At 35.7% G+C, this 27,707-nt stretch overlaps 1 protein-coding gene across 6 annotated transcripts in view; it reads left to right on the top strand.

Moving 5' to 3' along the window:
* Nucleotides 1-227: 227 nt before the first annotated feature.
* The window catches only part of LOC133521967 (uncharacterized), a 66,229-nt gene continuing 38,749 nt past the window's right edge, over nucleotides 228-27,707 (top strand). Inside the window, exons 1-2 of one of the 6 annotated variants that reach the window (XM_061857125.1) lie at nucleotides 228-1,555; nucleotides 25,973-26,766. In XM_061857125.1, the coding sequence (XP_061713109.1) occupies nucleotides 26,626-26,766 (141 nt within the window). In that variant the 5' untranslated portion in view covers nucleotides 228-1,555; nucleotides 25,973-26,625. Of the gene's footprint in view, nucleotides 1,664-25,478; nucleotides 26,767-27,707 lie in introns of those variants that run through there. The other 5 variants (XM_061857127.1, XM_061857129.1, XM_061857126.1 and 2 more) reach the window with 5 other exon arrangements.

Here is a 27,707-nt window from a genome sequence, read left to right as displayed (position 1 = left end):
ATCGCAATCGCATACAAGTCTTCATTCACTTTCATGCGATTCTCCCATACAATGTAAGAAAATGACCATTTTTTTTTTCTTAATATTATTTGTTTAATATCGACCTTGTATACTACTGCCATATAAACATTATATTAACAAAAAATGCTCGTCGCGAACACAAAACCAATGAAAAATGATCAAATTACTGTGCGACCAAATTTCTCTATAGTAATTTGTATGGGAATTTCAGTTACAAGTCGGCATGGGTTCCTGTTGCAGGAATGTCCTGATTTTTTTTGGGATAGTATCTGTATGTTTAGGGGGTATGCGTCGCAAAAATGGCAAAATAAGGGATACTCTAATGGGTATATCTACCCATTAGAGTATCAAGGTACAAACTGTAATTTCGGCTACGAAACAAAGTGTGATTTAGCCAAGCTCAGAACTTTCAAATTTGTATAAAACAATATTTCTAGACACATTTACTTTATTTTCCGTTCTCACCAGATATTTCACTTCTTGTAATAGCCTGCAAGATTACATCAGAGACCTTGGGACTATGAGGACTTCAGATATTTATAGACTGTTACAGTAGATAAGTACCTTGATAGAAGCTCTAGGCGATAGTGTTTATTTATCATGAGCGACCTGTCTGGCCTAGTGGGTAGTGACCCTGCCTATGAAGCCGATGGTCCCGGGTTCAAATCCTGGTAAGGGCATTTATTCGTGTGATGAGCATGAATATTTGTTCCTGAGTCATGGGTGTTTTCTATGTATTTAAGTATTTATAAATATTTATATATTATATATATCGTTGTCTCAGTACCCTCAACACAAGCCTTATTGAGCTTACTGTGGGACTTAGTCAATTTGTGTAATAATGTCCTATAATATTTATTTATTTATTTATCATACCTATGTTTTTGAGAAATTTCTACATCTACAATGTTCTAATAACTTATACTTCTTCGCGGGAAGTAGTAATTTCCGATAGTCGACAGCTAAAGATAGACCACTGTCTGTGAATCAATTCCAAGTATCGCCAACTCATCATGATTCCGTTTGCAAAAATCTACCGAGTAGCTACGCGTCCAATCGAATTAACAATGCCTATTGCCCATCATTGCCAAACTATCATGACGTACCTTTGGGTAGGCGAGCCGACTGATACGAAAAACACCAAGGCCAAACCAAAAGACATATCTCATTCGCAGATCGGAAAGTAGTGCGTGCTCAGGCCTCTTTCACCATTCCTCCCGTCTGCCTTCCCCAAAACTGGCATAAAGCAACCGAAATTATTAAAACAAATGAACGTGCAAAATCAGTGGCGGGCGATTCAGCGTGGCGTGCAGTTCGATCGTGGCAAAGCAAGGCGCGGAGGAAACGTCAGAAAAATCGAATTTCCATGACGGCAGTCGAGGCTGAGGCGGCGCGGCGGCAACACCGCCGAGACAGCGCCCGCGCGCGGGCCCTAGCACCGCACTGTACGCGCCGCACGCCGACGCAGGCACTCGCTCACATCTAACTTTCAAAAACGATCAGTGCTCAAAGTGTCCTAACCCAAAATCAAATGGTATATGGTGGGCTAATTAAGGGATTATGGGTTTGGCTGCGACCCGAACACGGGTCACTTTGTCGCCCGACCACATAAATTCGTGCTCGTTTGTTTCTTTATTAAAAGGTGACGTCATTTACGCGGTTTTGGTGTCTGATTACGATTACGAGTTGAGTCGATAAGCCAACAAGTGCTCTAAAGTTGCATTGTCTCATATTAGCTTTGTCATAAGTTTGAAATGCTGATAAGTTCATGTATTCGGCAAATTACGGCCTTCGTTTTTTATTGATTAATAAACTATTGCATTGTTATCGATACCTAGTTATCGGGCTTGTATTGCAGAATGCCGATTCAACATGAATACAGCCTTGTTTGCGAACTGTTGGCGTGTATTTTCAATGTAAAGTTGGACAGCTTTTGAAGTTAAACGAAAAGTGAATAGGCAGGAAAACTTGTGCATAATATATTTTTGTAATTATGGAGTTTGTTGTAAGTTGTATTCAACATTGGACTATTATAAAGTGCCTAACAACTACGGTTTTGCCTTGCAAAAGTTAGTAAGTATTCCTTCATTATCATTATATTAATTTGCTTACCGTAAACTCAGGTAACTTTTGCCCAACATATGTAATTACTGGTAGCAATACCGATATGTAGGTAAATCTTCTAGTAAATATTTGTTTGTAAATTCGACCCAATAATAAATTTCGTACATTACTAATCTCACTCAACCTATCCAGATAATAATGAACACCCATAATTCTAAAAAATATTGTCTAAACTAAGTCTTAATAATCGGAACCATGATTATGACCATACTTAGTATTCATAGTCACCTGAATTTATGGTAATTTACCTACCTAGTTTTATTTGTATTATATACACTCAGCTGCAGAGAGAGGTGACCCCTCTGCATAGACTGATTGTATGCATCTGACTCTACATATATGTAAAGTTTATATACTAAATTAAAACAGGTTTAGTTGATAATGAAATAATTTGGAAGGGGTTTACTTTAGTTGTCAATACAGGCACAAAAAATATACTTAAAGTAAAATAAATTCTATTAAAATTTATTACTTATATTATGAGTTCTTCAACTACGGGCCTTCAAGTGCTTCAAGTCAAGCACATTGATTTGAGGCTGAACTTTTTTCAATTTAGAAAATCTTTCTTAATTTATATACTCGTACTAACATAAACTTATAATTAATTTGAAATAATTTTCCAACTGTGCAATACTTTTTATGTTAAAATGTTTTGGGGACTTTATTTCATACTCGAATAGGTACTTACCTACTTATAAAGAGTAACTTTGTTGTTTCTATTCGACCTACATTTGGGACGCCTAAAAGATAATATGTATGTATGATTTCACTTCATACTACATGCGTCGAGCTCACGTGACATTGATCGACAATTAAACCACATGTTGTGTAAAAATCTAAACAAACCTAAGTAGTTCTAGAAAAAATAAGTTGATTTCCGACCTTTCCCATGAACATTAAATCGATCGACGACCGGCCTGGCCTAGTGGGTAGTGACCCTACCCATAAAGCCGATGGTCCCGGGTTTAAAATGTTTAAATCCCGGCAAGGGCAATTATTTGTGTGATGAGCATGGATATTTGTTCCTGAGTCATGGCTGTTTTCTATGTATTTAAGTATTTATATGTTATATATATCGTTGTCTAAGTACCTACAACACAAGCTTTAATTGAACTTACTGTGGGACTTAGTCAATTTGTGTATTAATGCCGTTACAATATTTATGTAGCTATTTATTTATATCTCCAAAAGTCTAAACATGTAAGGCTCGGTCGATAAACACAATTACTGCACACAATACGAGACGTACGAGTATATATATTTCGAAGATAAAGCCTCCCGACAACTGTATTAACAGATGAGATATATTATTCCTGTCTCTGACTTTTACTTTTTCCCGCCCTTGGCCTGATTAACATTATAAATAAATAAATATTATAGGACATTATTACACGAATTGACTAAGTCCCACAGTTAGTTCAATAAGATTTGTGTTGTGGGTACTTAGACAAACGCTATATATAATATATAATTATTTAAAAATTCTTAAATACATAGAAAACATCCATGACTCAGGAACAAATATCCGTGCTCATTGCACGAATAAAAACCCTTACCAGGAACCCTTACAGGGACCATAGGTTACATAGGCAGGGTCACTACCCACTAGGCTGGACAGGTCGTCAAATTACAAAGAACACTGGATAGGTTTTCGCAACTTTGTCTCTAGATCACACATAAACTAATAGTGTATGAATTGAAAAGTCAAATGCAGACTCTAGTGATCATTTAAATATAATAGTTAATTAGTACAAAGTACATTAAATAAACGTTGCAGATAATTTCATTATTAAAAGCACACAAATACTCGTAATTAGTTAGGTTACCTATTTGACAACGTACAATTTGTACTCGTCATAACGAATTATATGACTACAATCTCTAGAAGTCGACTAACAGTCCCAAAGAGATTCACTGTCTATCTTCTGGCTCCATAATCAAAAGATTTTAAAGTTCGATGATTGGTAGATTACAGAATTCAACTATTCTGCGTTATATGAAAAGCAAATTTTAGAAGTGGTTTAAAATCGATTTACAAGATTTTGTTACATAGTTAGTTACAAGTGAAGTTAATATAAGCGTACAATTGTATCAAAAACGGCTTTCTTAAATCATACATATGGGTTTCGTTAATTAGAGTTAATTATGCGTAACACCCTATTTACATAGTTAAGGATTTAAGATAAGTTATTTTGTTATTAAAATAGGCAATGCGCAGGCCCTTTCTATTTTATTAAATTTAGTTATATTACTTCTTATACATAATTTAATAATTAATAATTACCCCTACCCCTGCACCTAACCATCATTAACCCTGGAGGTAACTATGTGGAAAGTACAAATGATAACTGTTCAAAGCATAACATATGAAAGTTAAAATCTGGGTCAATGAACGCACGCGATAGTTAACTTCCACCGCGCTTATATCTGCCATTAATTTACATATTACTAATTTAATTAATAAGGAGCTGATGGATTACTCATGTGAAAAAGAATTTAAATCATACAAACCTGCAAAACCTCCATATACAATTATCACTTATCAACGTAATAAATATAAGAGCCTCGGTAGAGAGTACCATTTTGTACCTTTTGGCGTTGAAACCCTAGGTCCATGGGGTCCCAGCGCGCACAAGTTTTTTGGAGAAATCGCGAAACGTCTGGTTGACGTAACTGGTGACCGAAGAGCTGGCGGCTTCCTCGCACAACGTATCAGTATTGCGATACAACGAGGAAATGCCGCCAGCATCCTTGGTACAATGCCTCAAGGGCCTATTTTAGATATAAGCTAGTTATAGTAATCATCTGTATATATCCATTATGTATATTGTTATTGTCAATAAAATAATACAAAGGAATTTTGCATTATCACTAAGCTTAGAGCATTTAACAGCTGCAGACAAGGTGTCTGCTCTGTAATTTTCTGTACAAAACAGTCTGCCGAGTTTTGCGGGGGAAGTGCACATGAAATGTATGGCTATTTGTATGATACATACAAATAAACGTTAGTCCATACAATAAGTATGACCATTGGGCAAGGTTTTCGACGGAGGGGTAAGCTCTTAAAGACGACTCCGGTTGGTAAGTCCCCAAGTTGTTATTTTATTGTTCTGACCAACTTTCATTATTTGTTAAGCCCATTTATTTTTACGGATAACTCTATGAGTTTTTTTAAATCTTTGACACATTTATTTGGCTACTAAGGACAAATGTCCCAATATTTGAGACCTAGCTTTTAATTATTCACAAACGCTCTGTGTGCCGTATCTATTGATTATGAATTAAAATTGACTCACCTATTGCGGTAGGTACCTACTAAAGTATTTACCTTACCGCCACTTTACTAAAATAACTAGAATTATTACTTAAATCACACTTAAAAATTAAACAACGTTTCTAAAAGCCGCCATTACCTGTCCGCCGCCATAATACTGGATTGTCACCTGTCATAATGTGACTTTAATAAGCACATTGCAGCCATCAACACTGCGACAACCTAATGGCATATGATCGATAGACGGCAGTTTGACTGTACACTGACCACAGAGACTGTATACGCCTCACGAATTTAATAATACACTGAAAAAAAAAGATCTATCGAGCACACATTAAAGTGATTTTCATTAAGATTAACTACTTTATACAATATTAACAAATGTTTGAAAAGCAGTAAAATAGAAAAAAGATACGTTAACGGTTTGAACATTTCTAAGTATTGAAAAAACGATAAAAATAAACGAACAGTCACTATATTTTAGCTACTTACTCAAAACAGTAAAAGAGTCTTTTTGGAACAGTAAAGTTTTTTGTTTTGTTCAATAGGCTCATATTGGTCTGTTTAAAGCATTAAACGTTAATGCAATTTCAATTGTTTTAAATGATTCTTTTTTAACCCATAAGTCTTATTACCTACTGATGGTACTGATCTAATAAACTAAAATAGTAAAAGACTTAGAGTCTGTCCAAGATAAGTTGGCAGTGATTTTAATAACCCATCAGACAGTGCAAGTGTTATTTTAAACGTCAAACATCTATGAAATTGTGATGTTAACACTTGCACAGGCTGGGCTGTCAAAATCGCTGCCAACTTAGCTTTGTCTGACTCTACCTCTGTCAATATTTAAAAAAAAGCAAGTAGCGTTTTTTACAAACAAATTGTTATAACAATTGCTCATGTTCAACAAATAGTTATACCAGACCAGTATCGGTTCATAATTTGGAAGTAATTGGCGCCGATTCTGTCTCAAGAATTTGATATGGTTTTCATATTATTTTGATGAGACCTTGAGTCAGCGTGTGCCGCTGCACCAATCAGCGTGTGTTACGACCGGTGATTGGCCTTCACGAAATACAATCAGGAGTCATCTGATAAGGAATCTGGCTCGCACTAAATAAAATAATTATTCACTATATTAACATCACATACAAATATTATAAATGTTATAATCATGACATTGAAATATGTATTTTCTAATAATAAACATTTTATGCACTAACACACACGCACACATACACTTACACAAGCAGCTTAGAAATAATAACATACATACTAGATTTATATTGTCTGGGATTTGGACCGTGATTACCTAAAGTTTAGTGAAACTAACCGTGAATCATTCAAAACTGTTATTAATATATTAATTAAAATAGGCATAGCTATCTGTTAGTTTCAAAGTAACTCCCTGTACAATTTGTATCAGATAGATTAATAAACTAGCTCAGGACACAGGGTTGTGATTAACTGTATCTTTAAATTTATACACTTATTGATGCGCATAAAATGCCTGATACCTTTTTAAATCTAACGAAGTCATGGTAATTTTTCTATGAAATTCCATTTCGGGAGAAAACGGTTTCCACTGACTAAATCTTAACAAATCACGCTGATTTTCATGTCGATCGCTTCAGCACCGTATATTCTAGGTTTATAGTATAGAATAGAATAGAATAGTTTATTTTCTAATAAGTATTACAGAATAAGTATTATTTATAGGTTTCGATTATTTGAAAAAATAAAATTATTTTTATTTTTGTTTTGCAAATTTCAAATAAAGGAAAACCTGTAAACCTAGTTGATGGACGATCACGTGGTATATTGCCCTCTTAAGATCGTATCAAAATAAGATCAAAACCTTATCGAACTAAAAATATAATTGCCCTCGATGTGAGCTTTGTACTTGTGTAGTAGAGTGTAATAGATTCATAGCCACAACCTGGACACAGAGAATAGACAAAGCCAGTGATGCAAAATGAACGCACATTCTGCTTTCACTGGCTGTTCATAACACTAATGATTTTAACATGAATATTGGTAAATGTTCAGTGATATTTCGAGAAATCAAGTACATAATTTGGTTTTGATTATTATTTCGCACTGATCCTAGTTATTTGGATATAAGTCTAAAAAAGTCATCATGTTCCTTAATACATATATTTATTTTGTAATCTATTCACTGTCAAAAAAAAAAAAACCACCAGCGTGGTGGTTAGTATAACAATACTTTACTCTTTGATAACAATCATGACAGACCAAAGAGTAAAGTAAGTATGACAGACTATCGTTTTACTTAATTACCTATTTATCAGTCATATTAAAGTCGTTCTAAATGTGAAAACTAGTGGCTTTGTGAATTGTAGACCTCGCGTTAAGATTCATAAGCTAAAATATGTAAAATCTAAAAATATTTCTTAAAATATTTCTTGGAGTCATTATCACAGCGAACTCACAACTGTCTTAAGTGCCATAGATGGCACTTAAGTGTTTTAATGCCATTTTCCACCATTTTGAACATTTTCTAAGGAACGAAACGACTGAAAAAATTTATTTAACTACTGAACCTGCTCATCAAATTTCACGAGAATCGATCGAGAATTGCGACCTGTAGAGGAGAACATCCGGACATACGGAAGCTGTCTGCTGAAAGGTCAATAAAAATGACCAAGTCCTCCAGTGGCTGACGCCAGAATCGAACCAGCATCTTCAACTAACTCGGCTAACGCCCTGACGCCTAGGCTATCCGGTCACATCATTCTCATCATCCGCCGGCGTCATCGGCTGCCAGAGTCAGACACGTCCATACGGCTAAGCAAAATTTTATAGATTAGATTAGATGATTTATTTCATGAAAGACAATTACATAATATTTTGACGACCGGTTTGGCCTAGTGGGTAGTGACCCTGCCTACGAAGCTGATGGTCCCGGGTTCAAATCCTGGTAAGGGCATTTATTCGTGTGATGAGCATGGATATTTGTTCCTGAGTCATGGGTGTTTTCTATGTATTTAAGTATTTATAAATATTTATATATTATATATATCGTTGTCTAAGTACCCTCAACACAAGCCTTATTGAGCTTACTGTGGGACTTAGTCAATTTGTGTAATAATGTCGTATAATATTTATTATTTATTTATTTATAATAAATTTGCATTGATGTCAAAAATATAAGAATTTCTATCATGATCGTCAAAATAAAATAAAAAATGAAAATAATAACAATACTAATGAAATAAAATTATAGCTCCAATAAGGATTGTCAATACAATTAGAATAACAGTAAGTAGGTAAATACTTACAATAATCCAAAATATATATGTACAATGTCAAAACTTACGAAAATACGAGAACAATAAAAATAAAAACGATAAATTAATAAAAGAACACAAATAATATCTCCCAATAAGAATCGTCAACACACAACAATATAATCTAACATGCACTCTAACTTATACGAATTCGAGAGTCCTACTCGTAGTAGTTGTAAGTATAAATTTAATAATTGTACTATGTAAAAAGCTAGGTTGAAAACCGCTAAGCCGATTAATTGCTCTCATATTTTCAGACTTAAGGTGATATTCGGATGTCCAATGCAGCCGCATTACTGTTGCGACATCACTGCGACGGCGTCGACATCGCCGCTGTAGGTATCTGTAAATTTCCTTGAAGAAATGAATGACATTCGCTGCCGCATTACTGCCGCAGTTATGTCGTCCAATACGTCACTCATTATATCGAAGAAATTGACAGATACAGAACCCGCGTCAAGGCCGCAGCAGTAATGTTGCGACAGTAATGCTGCAGTTGCCATTTGGGCGTAAATCGTTTTATTCACGAAGATGCGTGCCTTGACTTGTATTTTCATGTTACTAAAAGTTAGATTTGACAAATCTGTGCGTCATCATGGAAGACACGAACTATATTATTAAATATGTTTACAGAAAACTAAGTACCTATCAGGATCAGTACCCCTAGTGTAAATTTATTCGATGGCGTAACGTGACGTACGCGTTTGCGTTAAGTGTCATTTTGTATGAGATTTTTGACTTTCCAAAACGTCCCGCTTGGCGCGCTGTTCAAAAACCCATACAAAATGAGACTTAACGCAAACACGTACGTCACGTTTCGCTATCGACTAAAATTACACTAGGGGTACAGTACCCCTAGTGTAAATTTATTCGATGGCGTAACGTGACGTACGCGTTTGCGTTAAGTCTCATGTTGTATGGGATTTTCAGTTTCCGAAACGTTCCCTTGGCGTTTCTAAATCCCATACTAAATGAGACTTAACGCAAACGCGTACGTCGCGTTACGAAATTGAATAAATTTACACTAGGGGCTGAGGTCAATTCGAATGTGCACTGACATCAACTGATATTATAGTAATATTGGAATCATATCAGTTAGCTGTTATTCGCGCGGTCGTCTCGCTCGCACTAATACCTACTTGTCCAAGTCTGAGCTAAATGAACGCGGGAATGACAGCTAACTGATATGATTAAAATATCATTCTAATATCGGTTTGATGTCAGCGCACGTTCCAATTGGCCTGCTCTGATAGGTATTGAATTTTCTGTAAAAATCCCATATTTCATTATATAGTTCGTGTCATCTACGATGACGCGCAGATCTGTCAAATCTAACCTTTAATGACATGAACTACACCGAGTTCGAATTGGTTTGTAAATATACTTAATGAAAATGCTTGCAAATTGATGTTTTAATCAAATACACAAAAACAGACTTTAAAATAACCACTCTAGTTGAATATAGCAGTTCAATATGAATAATTTCAATTACAAAACTGGAAAAGAGATTTTAAACCACAATATGGCTTTACACCACTCACGGCTTCGCAGAAAGCTTGTAATATCATCATCCAACCTAAAAAGGCTCCGCTTTGAAATAAAGTCTATACAGCGACAAGGTTCTAGTATAGCTGGATAAGTACAGCCTCCCACACGCGCTTATTGCACCCTTCACATGCAAATAGGTTTCGTAAAACTAGTCGGGGCCACGTCAAACGTCCTGGTAGTTTATATTAGTTTTGTGATCGCGCCCACAATTTTTCAACATGGAGATATACATATATAGGGATCTAGAGATGCGTTGTGAACTTTTTATTTAATTTGTGGCATTAATCGCGTCATACCATAGAACCTATATCCTACTTCTTACTTTGTGGGTCTTGGCCTCCTCTACAGTGCTTTCCATTTGCTCCGGTCCTTACCTCCTTCCTCTAATTAGTGTACTTTCTCATTTTTCGAAGATCCTCTTCCACGCAGTCTATCCACCTTTTTTGGCTTACCTTTTGGTCTCTATTGTTGGGGTTATTCTATTAAGTTATTCATTTAGCTGCAATCGAATTCGGCACTATTTCTATTAGGCAAAATAATTCTTGAAAGATAACCGTATATCATTAGACACTCAAGACATAAGTACTTAGAAAGACCCTTTTCGGATGGATGGATCGACGACTTAATTAAAATGAGATCGTGGAGAATGGCAGTGTCCACCGGTGGTTGTGGAAATTCATGACAGATTGCGTTTACATTCAGCACGTTTATATTGAAATAATGATCTTAGACTGCTTACCTTACCGTGTTTTTTTTTATACAAGTTTTCTCTAGATTTGAACTTGTGATCCAGGTCATAAATGTGGAACGGAGTAGAAGTAACGTTGAATTTACGATATATGAAATAGAAACACAAACTTGCTTTCAAGCATAAATAATTCATATTTAGCTTAAAACATAATATTCCCATTTCATTCAGGCAATGAAATCTCATGCCAAATATTACTTCGAAAACCTTCATGTACGGAAATACTAAGCCTTGAAAATCTCCGTATCGAATATGCATTTTGGCGAAATATAATACTGGAGCCCAATTCAAATTCGCCTTTCGCCTTTCTACCTTTATTTTTTTGAATTGTATGTAAACCTGTGTTGTGTACAATAAAGTGATTACTCCTACTATCAGATTTTTTGAGAGAAATTTAACAGCTGGTTATGGTTTTGAACTGGTTTTGATATAACCTTGATGATTTTTTTTTAAATATTTACACGGCATTACAGCATATGCCAATACACCGAATAATTAGACTACTTATACAAATACAAAACATATATAAAATAAAAAACAGACATTCATTAATAATCAAATGAAAGTGCTGCAAAGCCTATCATCCATCATCACACAGAACCTCAGACACTCCTGGCACACATTCGCCCATCTCCCCGCAAACAAGTCACACTCTGGTGTTGATGTCAAGAGTGCATTGAGCAGCGATAAAGCGCGGAGGAGTGGCGAGTTCCTGCGCGATACTGTGCGCGCCGCCGGTACGGCCAACAGTGAACGCGTTCGCCTTGATCGCCTTGTGATCGTCTTGGATAGGCGTGTATCTTTTACAAGCTTTTTTTTTACTTGCAATGTACCTATGTATAGGTATGTACAGGTCAAATCTTGCAAGTTGAATTTGACCCACTTCCCGGTTTCTGATGAAGCTGAAAATTTGCATACATATCTATGTCCGGTGACAATGCAATATTATGGTACCATCGAGATGATCTGATGATGGAGACAGGAGGTGGCCATAGGAACTCTGTGATAAAACAACGGAACCTAATTGTGTTTGGTTTTTAGAATTGGCTCGATGAGTTTTAGTTATCTGTGGAAAGAAAATTATAGTCAGCAGTAAAAGCTTGTACCAAGAATGGAATTTTTGCCAAAAACTTATTTTACTTCATTTCGCATGCAGCAATCAGCGTGAGCGATCTTCAAAATAGTATCAAAATAAGATCAAAACCGTTACAATTTGTTAATCTGAATGGGGTCCCTGGGATGCGGATGCTCTAAAATCTAACCTTAGTCAATATTTTGAATTTCTCTTTGGTTTCTAGAGCCGATTATGGGTAAAAATTATTTTCGTTATCTTGTTTCTGTCCTCAACTAATGTGACGGAGTGGTGCTTCTTGTATGAGATGAAATTTTGTTTTTATTTTTTCTCATGTAAAATATAATCTACAGCTATAGACAGCTAAAGACATACAATATCACTCGACTTTTTTAATTATTTGTTAGGTAAAAATATATAGAAGCGTGACAGAGTGGTTAGAAACAAGACAACGAAAAAAACGTTGACCTTTATGATGACGAAACTAAGTCCAAATTATTTTAAAGTTTAATCTTGTCTCAAATGAAAGTATTACTTGTTTATTAAATTCGTTGTATAAAACAAACTTTAATGTCTAAATTTAAAAACAATATATTATCATTTCCCTGAAAATGACTTTATTCTTGGGTATTGTATATTGCGTGCCTACATGTTGACAATTTAAAGTAAACTCTCATTACTCAGGGAGAAAAGAAAACTCATAAAACATTTTTCGTGGCAAAAAATGTTTTGTTGACAATAGATAAAGCCCATAAAAATCATCGTTAAACGTAAGGCATTTTTAACCTTACGACACAATCAATCAGCGCTTTGTGGGACATGACCTTTTGTTCGTAAACTTCAATACTTTCCATTCGAATATGAACTTTATTGATAATAGTATAAAACTCATTTTTTTCGAACTCCTTTGTTAGGTTTTTGAATTGATTGTATTCACCTGATTGTTGAAAAAAAAACAATCTTATTCATCAGTGTGTAAACATCGTAACGTTCAAACATCCGACAACTTCGTAGCGATACCGTAGCCCGCGGCCGGATTGTGCTACGCCGTAGTCGTGCTACGAAACGGTAGTGGCTTCTATTGTGAAAACAAACTGTGGTAGGAATGCAGGCCTGAAGTGAAGTACACTAAGTAATTTAACTTGTAAACTTGCTCGACTGGGAACTGCATATATGTATGATGTTCTTCCTTAATTGAATCCCAATTGTCTTGTGTTTCAGCTAATTAGTATCAGGCACAGATGTTGCAGTATAATTTCTGGTTGATTCATCACATGAATAATGTTTTTATACATACCTCTTCACTGTATCATAATACATTCTACGAAGTTACAGTTACAGTTTAAAGCAAAAAAAATACAATGATAATTCAAAGGAGTAAGTATAGGTACTTAATAAATAATAAACATTAGTTGATTTTCAAAATTGATAGAGATGTAGTATCTAAATTAGTGAGTTATTTCTACTGGCAAATCATTTTACAACCAGATGGCAAGCAATTTTGCAATCGTAGCGGATAATTCTGTAATAAAAAAAACAATAATTCAATAAATTAACAGAACGTACCACTTATATATACAAAACATAATAATCGTTTCCCGTCTACATTTACTTTAATGTAACAGATTCAAAAAAGGCACTCAAAATCCAGTATTCATGTCCCCAAATTGAACCTTAATGCTTAGACATAATTCAACAATAACGATTCGTGTCAAATCGTATAATAAATCCGACTAAACTACACGACTCGTTCAATAACAATAGAATCGTAACCCGAATAAGAATGTCACTTGAACTGTATCGTGTACTTTGATCAAAGAGGACAAATTTCGGAATAGTACATTACGATACAAGTGCGATAACTAGGAAATTCAAAACGAGTGGCGATAAATTAAAACACGACCGAAGGGAGTGTTTTAAATCAACACGAGTTGCGAATTACCTATTCGCACATGTATCGTACAACGTTTTACAGTACATATGGCCCTTTAAATGTTCGACACAGTAACGTAATATGCTAATTTTCGCACTAGTGCGGTAAAGTAGCACCATATGTACTGTATATACATAAAGTATATACATACATACATACATTTAGTTCTTAAGAGCTAATAGTTTAATACTTAACATAATTTGTAATTTTTTTATTATGATTACTATAGTTAACTTGTCTATAACTTAATAACCAATAAGAATAAAAATAAAATTAACAATATAATGAATTATAATCAATAAAACAAATTACCTTTCAATAAAAAACACAGGAGGAGGATATGACGTCCTAAGTTTATACCCTTAGTACAAGAATGCAAACAATAGTATCTAAAACTAGTTCAGATGTAATTTATTTGTTAATTCCTAACTTTTAAGCTAGTAATAAAATTTGATATTGCTATTTCCATTGAACAATCAGGCGTATTCTGATATTAATAACAGGTTATGAATGGGATCTGTATGATAATGTTAATGTCAAAAGTGACATTTGTTCAATTTAAACGTCACTTTTGACACTGACAGCAGTATAATAATGCGATAGTGTGCAGTGAATAGAGAATTAATCTTGAAACGCGTTTACCAACCATTTTGGAGTCAACGGCAGCCAGTCCACGCGCTACTTGTCAAGTCCAGCTACCGCTTTACGAAAACTAATAAAATCACCGTACACTGTCTTGTAGTAACCGTATAACTATAGTCGTATTTAAAGCTCCTAATACCTTGACACAGGCGAAATTGTCTCAATAGACTGAAGCCATTTAATTTTAAATGTATGAATGATGATCAGATCCATAATTAATCAAGATCTAATTGATAACCTGTTATTAAAATCAGAATACGCCTGACTGTCGTATTCGGCGACCCCATTGACTGGTATTACGGTTCAGAATTTGTTTTTAGTGCCCCAGCTAAGTTCAAAGAACGTTAAGATCGGCCGATAGCCAACGAGCACGCGAGGGAACGTGTTACGAGGGTTTCGTAATGTGGTCAAGAAAATGACGCTGGCTTAAGAATGATTCATACCGTACTATTGTCTATTGACAACTTAGAAACCTTATTGTGAAGGCATAAGGTTCAATGATGGTCTGTTAAAAATACCCACCCACATAAATCTGCTCCCTTACAATCAAAATTACGTTCTCATTTTAAAACATCATGCTTATATTACATGCACATTTACGTAACGTAATATCTGTCTGGTACTTGTTTTGTTTGGTTTATAAAAATTGTGTGAGCGAGTAGAAGTTTATCACAAGGATCGAAACCGGTTTAAAAAAATAGCGGTAAATATCGGTTTTACTCCAAACTTTCATAAGAACGCGAACGTTTTAAGAACTTTATTGTACTTAACCTAAATAAACCAGTTTATTCGACGAGCGTCGAGCCGGATGGCCCGGCGGTGTGCCGCGTAAACGAAGACACCGACATAAGAAAAAACCAGTTTTCATGGTTCTAGTCTAAACCGGTTAATCTTATAAAATCTTTATAGAAATGCTCTCCTAAAAACCGGTTTAAAAATAACGGTTTTACGAACGAAACCAAAATTAAAAAGTTTTGCGTCAAGTACATGATAACGGTTTGGAAATTTAACCGGTTTCCGAGCCTTGGTTTTGTATGTAAATTTTCTACATTTTAGCAACAAAAACTACCAGACATGTTATTTAGAATGTAGTTTTAAAATGAAGGCGTAACAATGGTTGTATAGCGGCGGTTAGGTCCGTATAACTCTTAAAGGGTGTTGCTGTTAGTATGGTGCCCGGTACGATCGTGGTCGAGAGTTGCTTGGGCTCGGTATGCAGCAGCCTTTTTTACCCAAGTACGCCCTAAAACCAAACCGGATTATAGCAGTTTATATATGTAGGTAGTTAGTGGATTGTCGTTGCATATTTTAGCCTAGCTACAAAACTACGCTCTGACAGGTTTCATTCCGGCATTGGTTTTGTATGGCCGGCATTAGTTCTGACCAGATTTAGGAACAAACACTTGCATGAACCTTTATACTCACCTCTAATTTAACTTTTTACTTCTCATGCTCGTAAAATTGACATTTAAGTCGCGTGTAAGCGACATAAAATTGCTTATTGTTGTTGCACTATATGAGTTTTTTTGCTCGAAATAAAATGATTTCAATTCAAAATCATCTATTACGACCCATAGTAAAGTTCAAAATCTGCCATACAAACTCCCGACCGGTGCGCTTCCGACCGGCGCGCTCGCGCCCCCAACCGACCCGAGTACGATTTTGTATAGTTCTGGACATATACGGTAAAATGACCTAAAATATTGGATTTTAGGCTTACTTAAAAGTCAAATCCAAATGCAGGCTATTAATATTTATGATTCAAAATGATAATTTCGAGTGATGACTTGAAAGTCCATTCTACCAGCCAACATGACGAAACAACTCAATATTTGCATTTAATTACTTTGCCACTCTAGTGGATAAAATACAACTTTCTCGTCAGTATTTGAAGAATAAAGGACATTTTATGCAGGTATGGTGAAATAAATATTTACTTACTTAATTCTAACGTTGTTTTAATAATACTAACTCTAAGTTCAAATTAGTGGCAAACGCTTACACAGTGCAATGAAGCAAATTCATTCGGGGTGCGTTGTTTGAGTGGGATTCCAATATTACCTACCGCTTGTGTACAAAGAACGTATATCGATTAGGAAATACTGGCATATAAGATGTAACGTTGTTGGAGTATTTTGGTTCAGCTCTAGGCGTTGCATCGATGCATACTAGATGCATGGGCACACATGCACATTGATATCGTCATAGGTATCTTTTGTAACTTACCCTACAGGTGAAATGATATGACAAGGATTTTTTTCGGAATAAACTTAAGTAAAAACTTTTACTATTTTCAATGAAGAAAAGTGGGTTAAAACTTCTCCCATGGTAGATAAATTTCCATTTTTTCCTTAAGCCTTTAAAGTAAAAAAATAGCCAAGGCACTGAGTTCAATACTCCTTGACGCTCGATTGATAATGGCTAGGAAAAAAGTACGATACGAAAAAGGCCGAATATTTTTTTTGTCGTTCCTAACCTACATTGCGCAATAAAGGGTTATAAAATACTAATAATGCAATGAATACGAATATTCGTATTCGCCACTCAAAAACTTAAAAAGGTATTCGTTTTTTTAATAATTATATTTCATAGTCTTAAAGTTAAAATGAAATTCAAATTCATGTTCCCAAAAATCCGAAAGAAGAAGAAAATGTACCCAATACCCACTCCGTTGTATGACGGCAATTGCAAAGTTAAGTTTGTACCTTAATCATTGCCACCATTCATATCCGTGAAAGTACTTTTTATTACATTACTAAAAAAACAAAAATCATGAATCCCCTCTAGTGTCCTACAGTACCCACCATCACTTGGCCGTTCATTTAAAACACTTAAAATATGCTAAAAACATTCAACACACAAAAGGGAAGTAAAAAGAATTACATATAAGGAAACAGGGATTTGTCTTCCTAACGAGCAATTTGCATATAATGGAAAGTGTCGTGTGTTCTATCCCGCCGTGGCACTATGGTTAAATATGTTTATTGCTATATTTAGCTTTTATCACAGCGGAACAATGGAACACTGCTTTTAACTACACTGATTACAAGCATGAATGGTTTTATTTTAAACTTTTTAAAAAGGCTGCTACGGTGTACAACTATCATGGTCATTTACTTATTAATACTATTTTAAACGGAGTATTTACCATGTTTATTTGTTTTCATTTCTCATGCCTGAAAGTGCGTCGTTGTTGTTTTATAAAATGTGCAGAAAGTGATACGTTTCTGTTATATTTCTTATATAACGTTATTGGATCCGGGTACGCCCTTTAACTACGTCCGAGAGGTATGGGCATTGTGAATGTCATCTCGCTTTGTGTGGTGCACAGCGGATGTCATTCCAGATCTATTAGAGCGGAGCCCAACTGGGGAAGTACCTTACAGAAAACCGCAGGCAAATAACACTAGACCCTACTCATAGTGTTGCGTACCTGCCGGTGAGTTAGGTTGCCAGAGCTCAACAAGGGGGGGGGGGGGGGGGGGGGGGTGAAGTGGTTAGGGTCGGAAACGCGCATGTAACTCCTCTGGAGTTGCAGGCGTACATAGGCTACGGAGGCTGCTTACCATCACGCGGGCCGTATGCTTGTTTGCCACCAACGTAGTATTAAAAAAAATGACATTTTTCTTTCCAAGTACGTTTTTTTTTCATTTTTTCTACGACTAGCTTTTATAATTAGGTTATAAATGGATTTATTTTACATTTCCATTCTGATATTTAACTCCTCGTTCTATAAATAACGATACTTTTACCTAAATTGTTAGTTAAAAGTACCCAGAGTACCAAGAAATACTTTAACAGTTTATTTAAAGGCAACATTTCTCGGATTATTGACCAAAACTATCTAGACAGAAATGAGTGCCGTTTAACCCTTGGTTAACAATCTACTATTTGGCGAATTAACGATATTTCGGCATAGTTGCACATGCCATCTTCGCTGCATTGGCATTTTGCTTGCTACGGTACTTGGGCTACGGTTTTCTTATGTATTTTTTTTATTTTACATATCTATTCCTTTGTCTGTTACTCAAAAAGTTTAGCTGTTCAGCTACTCCGTACTAAGTTTCTTCTTTTTCATTCAGTTCTGTTGGGTGGTGTTTGTATTGCTTTATGTGAAATAATACAACTCTATATCTTATACCTTTAAACGAGCAATTCTTGTATATATATAAATATATATATTTCTGTGATCTCGGAAACGGCTCTAACGATTTCGCTGAAATTTGGTATATGGGGGTTTTTGGGGGTATAGAATCTATCTAGATTAGTCTTATGTTTGGGAAAACGCGTGTTTTCGAGTTTTCATGCGTTTTTCTTTCGACGCAGAATATGGTCGCTAATTTCGTGTTGCCGGCCACTGTCCGTCTTGTCCAGCGGGTTAAGACGCGGACTGCTAAACGAGTGTTACGGGTTCGAATCTCGCCCGATGACTAACTTTTTTTTTTTTTATATGTTCAAGTTTATATATAATTTTTTGATTTTTATTTTTTTTATATAAGTTTAATTTAGTAAAAAAAATGTAGTTAAGATTATCACCTATACACCACCATATTACAATAAATAGTTGTAACCGAGCACAGCTCGGTCGCCCAGGTACTATTTTTTTAAATGAAGTCTTCTACAAACACAAAAAAAATTCAACGACACAACAAATTGATAATTTCTGATTGTTACGTGCAATAATATTTTCTATAACCTCACAAATATTTAATTTTAATTACCTACACGAAAAAAATAGAAGAGGCTGAATTAAAAACACAAAAATGACATAATTATGGCTATTTTTGTATGTCAATTACTAACCAACTTGTTGATATGTTTCAATGGCATACTTGTATCTACCAAACGCTAATAAAATATGAATTGAGTCAGTAGTTTAGAGTTCACCATGTAACCTTTGCTGTACCCCTTAATCTTAGGTATAGGTAGTTACCCGTAAATCAACAAATCCACATCGAGTACGGAGGTACACTTGTTCATATATTATGCAAATTACCTATCAGTTAACTTGCTGCTCTGAGTATCGTTAGTCTGAAGCATACAAAATTGAATGACTATAGGGGCTGAACCAGCTATTTTAGTCATCTTATATATTTTAATAACTTTAAATGAAAAAACAACTTTTTTATACCACGACGGTGGCAAACATGCATACGGCCCGCCTGATGATAAGCAGTTATCGTCTAGCTTTTGGACGCCTGCAACTCCGGAGGTGTTACATGCGCGTTGCCAACCCTTTGAAAATCTGTACACTCTGTCTTTAAAGAACCTCATACTGTAGACTCTAGGGAAAACATCGGCAGACTTTTCTTAACTGAAAACTTATTAAAAAAAAATGACAAAACTTTCGGTTAAAAACTAACCGCATCATCGAGCATCAGCGGTCATTGGGAGCTACGAACGATGATACAAACATGCACACATGTTACATATACACGTGTTAAATTTATAAATGTTATAACCTTATCACACTCCTCTTTTGCGTAAGGAGTTCAGCAATGGTTATTTGTTTTACAAGGGGACAAAGTCGTTGTTTTGCCCCTCGTGCTAGTATTGATATACGAGCGTAGGGAGTGGTTTGAAAAGTGGAATCTTGAGCATTACAAGGATCAAATAAACTTTTGCTACCAAGGGAAACAAAATGTTTCACCACACCAACCCAAGGAAAATTCTATAAAACATTAGAAATCAAAACCAAATGAACGCTATTAAAAAACTCAAAATTATAGTTTAAAAGTCAAATCTGCCAGCCAACATGAGACAACAACGCAATATTTGCATCAAATAACTATTGTGATCTAGAACCTATCGTAAATATATTATGTAAATGACTCTACTTACACTGAACTTGCTGCTCTGCACCCGGCAACTTTAATGGAATAAACAATAAAAGTTTCGTCTGGGGTCTTGCCCTCGATTTAAATTAATGCAAGTTTAGTTAGTTGAAGTAATGCGTGTTTAGGCTTTAGAGTAGAGTTAGATGGGGCAAATGCGATTGCCGGATAAATTGCTAAGTACTTATAATTACTGTCGCAATTACTTCGGATTTAACATTTTTAAAGAGAAATACGAGTATCTGGCAGCTTTGCCCAAGTTAATGTTTACATACCCTCATTTGGTAGTTGGTTAAAAATAACTGTTATGTATAGTTGTATGTGAATATGTCTCAAACATTTCACTAAGTAAGCTAATGTGAAGCTAATAAATATTTATAACATTAAATATTTCTTTATAACTTGTCTTTAATATTTTTTCGTACCTTATTTTAACTTATGTTGTAGGTGTACGTTAAATGCGGACGGCGGAGCCGGGGCGGCGCGCTGTAAGGCACAGGCGATGCCCGCTACCTGAGCCGTGCTCGGCGGCGGTGCATGTACGCGGCGGCGGGCGGCGCGTCGCTCGCGGGCCGTAAGGTAAGCACATACATTTACCGGAGTCGGCGTTAGATGCGGACGGCGTACTGTAAGGCGTAGCCGAGCAAAGTGATATATGTACAATGCAGATGGCGCGCGTCGTTAACCTTAAATAAACCTTCGACCTTAACTGAGTCAGTAATGGATATGAATGACGCACTGCACTGTAAGGTACTAACAATGTCCGCTTCGTGAGTTGGGTTCTGTGGTATTCATGCTTCATTATTATAGTACAGTACATTTATATTGGCTGGCACTTGTCATTACCTTAAAATGTAGTTTATGAAAAAGCATAAGAGCTACCTTAACACCTATTATGTGCTAATGTCCCTTTTCAAAAATATTTAAATTATAAACCAATTTCCCAAACGAACTAATTAGACAAATGAAACCAATAGTTGCCAAATCATACCACAACCACATCATTATAAGGAATGAGTTGTAAAATTAATGAATGTAAAATAGAATATAATGCGGTCAAACAAAACAGCGTCAAACCGCATTCAATTCGATCGACAGACCTATAATTATACTTGAGTAGAAAATAGTTTTCCAATTAGCATGGGAGATGGGTGGTGGTTTACATTTAATATGATTAATTATGAAGTGCACCTTTTAGCACTACCTATGTGAAATAAACAAGTGTAAACTGAAGTAAGGATTGGAATAGTACATTGAAATACAAGTGCGAAAAGAACGAAATTCGCAACGAGTGGCTATAAATAAAACACGACTAAAGGGAGTGTTTTAAATCGACACTAGTTGCGAATTACCTTTTTGCACGTGTGTTGTACAACGTTTTACAGTAACAGGTTGAGGTACAAGTTGAGTAAGTATAGCGACGATATGGCCCTTTAAATTTCACATATTATAGTGCTAGTTACCGCACTAGGGCGGAATTGAATTGAATTGAATACAGTACATACGGTGGTAACCGTATGTACTGTATTCAATTCAATTCAATTCAATTCAAATATACTTTATTCATGTAGGCCTAGCAACAAGCACTTATGAATAGTAAGACAGTATTACATATAATTATCTTAATCTAATTATCAGAGCAATTTATTGATGTTGTAAATATTATTCCATATATAATACTAATGAATATAATTCATAGATCAAATTTAATACTAAAACTTTCACAAAATACAGTCATACAAAAAAAAAATGTATAAAAAATACTAGTCTAGATTGTTTCTAGAATAAATTCTAAATGTCAAACAAATATAATAAAAACAACAAAGGAAATACATGCATTGGAATATCCATTTCATCATCATTATTCAAATATAATAAATAATTAATCATTTCGAATCACAATTAATCCCACGTTGTTTTATCATTCATGTAGTCTTGTGTGGTATAATAAGCTTTAGAAATAAGTTTACGCTTTACATGATTCTTAAATTTATTAATTGGTAACTCAGTAATATGGTTTGGAAGTTTATTATAAAATCTCACACAATTACCCATGAATGATTTTTTAATTTTATGGAGCCGAGTGAAGGGCACGGCGAGCTTATGTTTATTTCTAGTATTAATATTATGAATGTCACAATTTTTCTTAAAATCGGCAATATTTTTATGCACATACAGAATATTCTCATAAATGTATTGACAGTGCACTGTCATGATGTCAATTTCCTTAAATTTATCTCTCAGTGAGTCTCTATGGTTCATTTTATATATTGCTCGAATAGCCCTCTTCTGCAGAACAAAAATGGTATTTATCTCTGAAGCACCACCCCACAGTAAAATACCATATGACATAATGCTATGGAAGTAACTAAAATATACTAATCGAGCTGTTTTGACATCAGTTAACTGACGGATTTTGCTTACTGCAAAAGCTGCAGAACTCAGTCTATTCGAAAGAGTAGCAATATGGGGACCCCACTGGAGTTTAGAATCTAAAGTTATACCAAGAAAAACTGTACTATCAACTAATTCCAATTCCTCATCCTTCACAATGACACTTGTTTGTACATGCCTTACATTACTAGTGACAAACTTAATACATTTAGTCTTATTCTCATTTAACAATAAATTATTAACATTGAACCAATTTACTACTTTTGAAATAGCATCGTTTACATCATTGTAAGCTTGTTGCTGTCGTTTGACTTTGAAAATAAGTGAAGTGTCGTCTGCAAACAATACTATATCATGGTGGGTCTTTACAAGGAATGGCAAGTCATTTATGTAGATAAGGAACAGGAAAGGTCCCAATATTGACCCCTGTGGTACACCCATAGAGACCAATGACCCCGGTGATCGCTGTCCATTCACATCGACCCTTTGTATTCTACCATTTAAGTAGGACTTAAGTAAATCCAGTGCCGCTCCTCTAACTCCATAATAGTGTAGTTTCCTGATTAATGTTTCATGACAAACGCAGTCGAAGGCCTTAGACAAATCACAGAAGATACCTATAGCATCTCGTGACTCCTCCCAGGCATCGAAGATATGCTTAATTAGCTCAACACCAGCATCGGTTGTCGAGCGACCCCGTGTAAAACCAAACTGCTTATTATGCATTAAATTATTGACGTTAAAATGTCGTACTAATTGAGAAAGAATTAATTTTTCAAAAATCTTACTGAACGTTGGTAGCACAGATATCGGTCTAAAGTTAGTGGGGTCAGAGTTGCTACCCGATTTAAATAAAGGAGTTATTTTACTATGTTTCATTAAATCAGGAAACTCGCCGCAATCAACACTGTTGTTAAATATAATTACTAAGTCAGGCGCTATAATTTCTACTAAGGATTTGACAGCATGGACAGAGACTCCCCAGAGGTCATTCGTTTTTTTGACATTAACCGAATTAAACGCCTTTATTACATCGGAGGTACAAACACGTTCAAAATGAAAATCTCCACAACACTCTGGAGCGTTATCTTTTAATAGAGTAACAGCAGATGAGGGTGATGAATTTAAATCCTTAGTTGTGAAAACTGGTACGTCAGTGAAAAAAATTTCAAATTCTGTAGCTACTTCTAAATTGGAATCTATAATTTTGTTATCAATATTTAGTTTAAAATCATTCACTCTGTGTTTCGAGCGACCAGTCTCCACATTGATTACTTTCCAGGTTGCTTTAATAATGTTGGTACTATTTTTTATTCTTTGACTTAGATAATTTCGCTTAGCTATATGACAATCTATTTTAAACTTTTTCGAATATTGCTTGACATGTTCTTTAAATTCATCACTCGTGTTAAACCGCCGTTCCTCATACAAGGCATACAGTGCACGTCTTCGTTGATGTAAGTCCGCAGTAGCCCACTCACTAAAAACTGATGCACCACTAACTACGACCGATTTTGAAGTAAATATCGCATTATAATGATCCATAAAAGTGTGAAAGAATGAATTATACATACTATTTGGACCCATATCGGAAGACAAAAAGGGTAAAATAAATTATGATGTAATCACTATTATCATTATGATCCTAGCCCCGGATAGTATTCGTCTGCCTTTGAACATACTTCCTTTTTTCTTTTCGCTTCACAGCTTTAAGTACCCATGTCTTGTATCCGTATTCCGTACCTATCTGTATTTTAATAATGCGATTGTCCTAAATATTTATTGTATTAAAAAACCGTTTTTTTTTTATATCCAGGCGCGCCAGCACGGCCGCCAGCCCGTGCCGCCGAGCCCCGGGCACAGCCCACCGCACCCGGCGCCGACCGGCGTCCGCGCTTATTCCTGCCAGCACTGGGAGTCCCGACTCCTCGCGCCGCCGCCGCGCCCGCTCTCCGCCGCCGTCTCCGAGCACTCGGCGTGCGATGTCGTCGAGGTATAGCCTGTATGCTCCATGTGTGTTTATGTAATAGTGTTAAGCATGGTAGTTAACAGATTTAACAGGAATCGCGCCGTATTCGCTGACCATATTGTTGTTATGCCAGCCGCGCTCACGCGTTTGTGTTACGGTTTTGGCATATACGGCAAATTAAGTGAGGCGTAAACTCTGCACTAGCATATTCCACGTTTTGGTGTGGAAATTCCTTAAACGATTTAATTGCTTAAGTGTCACTTTAAGGATCGAGTATTTTCGCCGTGCTCATGTGAGATTCCTGTTAAAATTGTGGAGATACAAAAAGACTTTGCTAATAATTCTGGTTGGATTAAAAAAACCTTAATTATTGTAAAGCCTCTATATATACTATTTTAAAATTGATTTTCGATTAAACTGGCGTGTATGATTTGACACAAAGCTATATATAATTGCCAATGCCGGATTTAGAGGTCTGGAGGCTTCGGGCAATAAAGGAGTGGAGGAATTATTTTCCAAAATAAATGGTAAATTTTCCGAAGTCTCTGTTGTGGGGCCCCTCTTTTGTGGAGGCCCCGGGGCTTTAGCCCCGGTTGCCCTCCCCTAAATCCGACCCTGATAATTGCTCGTTTACGATCTGTGTAATTGACAGTATTGTAGGGTAAACTTTCCACTAGTGCACTAGGCAAAGTTGGGATTTACATACTTGACTTCTGAGATTTGAACCTGGATCTTAAAGCACTAACGATATTGTTGATTCCTGGTGTTACTAATGTTAGTAATCACAACAGTCTAAAAACTATCAGTTATAAAAATGACATACACCAAAATTAGTCGGAAATCAATAAAGTTAGATACTTAGATGTGTAAGTTTCTTTTGAGAATGTCGAAGGCCTTTCTGTGTTCAGTGTATTAAGTAACGTAAGTCGATGTTTGTTAAACGGTATCTCGTAGCCTTATCAATTGTTAGCATGTGTAGGTGTCGTTTCATGTGAGACAATGCAACTGTTTAGATCAATGGAGTAGGTACGCGCCTTTCTGTTGTTTTACCCTTAAAACCCGCCGTATACTATTAGTTTTCAAATAGTGTGTTTTTAAGAAGAATCCAACAGTATGTTCTTCGGGAAAGTGTTGATGATTAAAGTGACAAAAGTGGGCCGGCCATGAAACTGCGACACCTAACGCCGAGTAGCGTCCGATGGAAGGTGTCCAAGAACCAGAGACTGCGACTAGACGTGCGGAACGAAACATGAAAGGCAGTGAATAAACAAAGACAATTGACTGTTCAATACTAAACGCCAAATTGCGCTTGCTTCCATTAATTTTCTCACGTAAAACATATCGGTATTTTAAGATAACGACCACTATCGTAACTAATCGTTCAATTAGCTATACAACTTAATATAGTTTTGCCTTTCTCGTGCCTATCTTTATCCAATTCTAAAGCGTACTAAGTGAGAAATCGGAATAAATTATTCTGTGATGGGACTATAAGAGTGATATCGACGATCGAAGTGTAAATAAGTAGATCTTTCTTAATCTATTTATATTTAAAAAGTAAATAAAACTAGAAGAGAATAGTATAGACGCGCTAGTTGTAGATTTAATTAACTTGCTCGAGATTAATTCAATAATTTAAACAGACTCAAATGAACATTACAAAGCAATAAAACAAGTGAAGTGTGAATCTGTGCGTCTAAAAGCCGCTGGCTAAATTTTCTGCTCTCGCGCACCGTAGCCACAAAACTGGCAGGTATGCAGGCAGCTCTTATGCTAAGAAGCAAATCGCGGGAGAGAAGAAAACAACGTCTCAAGAGAGGGATCAAGCATGACCTGCCGAGTAACATTGCTACCAAGTCCATCGCTCCTTTCCCGAGATATCCACCGGCCTCATGGGTATGTACATTTTTGTTTATTTAGGTAAATGAGGCACAGTGTATCATGTCAAGGGATTAGAAAATACTGTGTTTCACTTACTATTTATTTTTATACTTTTTAAGGATGAGTCACGCTAGAATGGACCGGTTTCAAGCCCAGACGTCCGACACTTTATTTTTTATAGAAAGTAGAAAACGAAGTGTCGGACGCCTTGGCCCAGACCCGCAACGTTCTAGTCTAAGTCATCCTTTATGCGTTTTATTGTACGGATCAGCTGTGTGATGCTGGCAAAAAACATTAAGCATCCTATATTTGAGATAAATTTAAGGCTCAAAGATAGTTTGAAATTTATTTTTTACTTTGTCAGTATTCATACCCAGCTGACCCTATATATTTCCTTGTATTGGGTGTTTAGGTTTCATGTCTAGATGTTAGTAGGTGTTCAGGTTTTTATAGGATTCTTCATAAGGAGCGTTAATAAACAATTTGGTATAGCCTGTCCGATCCCTAAGATCAAGTTTGCCATAGATGTACCCTGGCGTACTTGATCTTAGAAAACGGACAGACTATAGCTACCAAAGCTAATACTTATGTGGATAATACCGATTCCATTATTAATACATTACCAATGAGTGTTGCTAATATCCTTTTATGGGCAGAAATAATGTCATTACTTTCACACGATGTTATAACTGTGTCGTGATGTGATGTAACACCTCAATGCGATATTGGTGTGGAAGGATTTTGCCTCCGAGTCCTGCTTCTTTTAATTTTTTATTTATTTTACAGTGTAATGAATTGACTTTTGTCTTTGTGCGATTAACATAATATTATATGATGTTAAGATTAATATATACCAACAAACAAAATCAAAGGACTATCATTGGGCAAATTATATAATAGACAAATTTATAAAAGTTAACTTTTTGTCTGTGGTATCATGACCAAGTCACTTGGTA

Source organism: Cydia pomonella, chromosome 10, assembly GCF_033807575.1.
Source record: "Cydia pomonella isolate Wapato2018A chromosome 10, ilCydPomo1, whole genome shotgun sequence".
Classification (NCBI taxonomy): domain Eukaryota; kingdom Metazoa; phylum Arthropoda; class Insecta; order Lepidoptera; family Tortricidae; genus Cydia; species Cydia pomonella.
The sequence above is the reverse complement of the archived record's forward strand: the minus strand, read 5'-3'. Positions and strand labels throughout refer to the sequence as shown.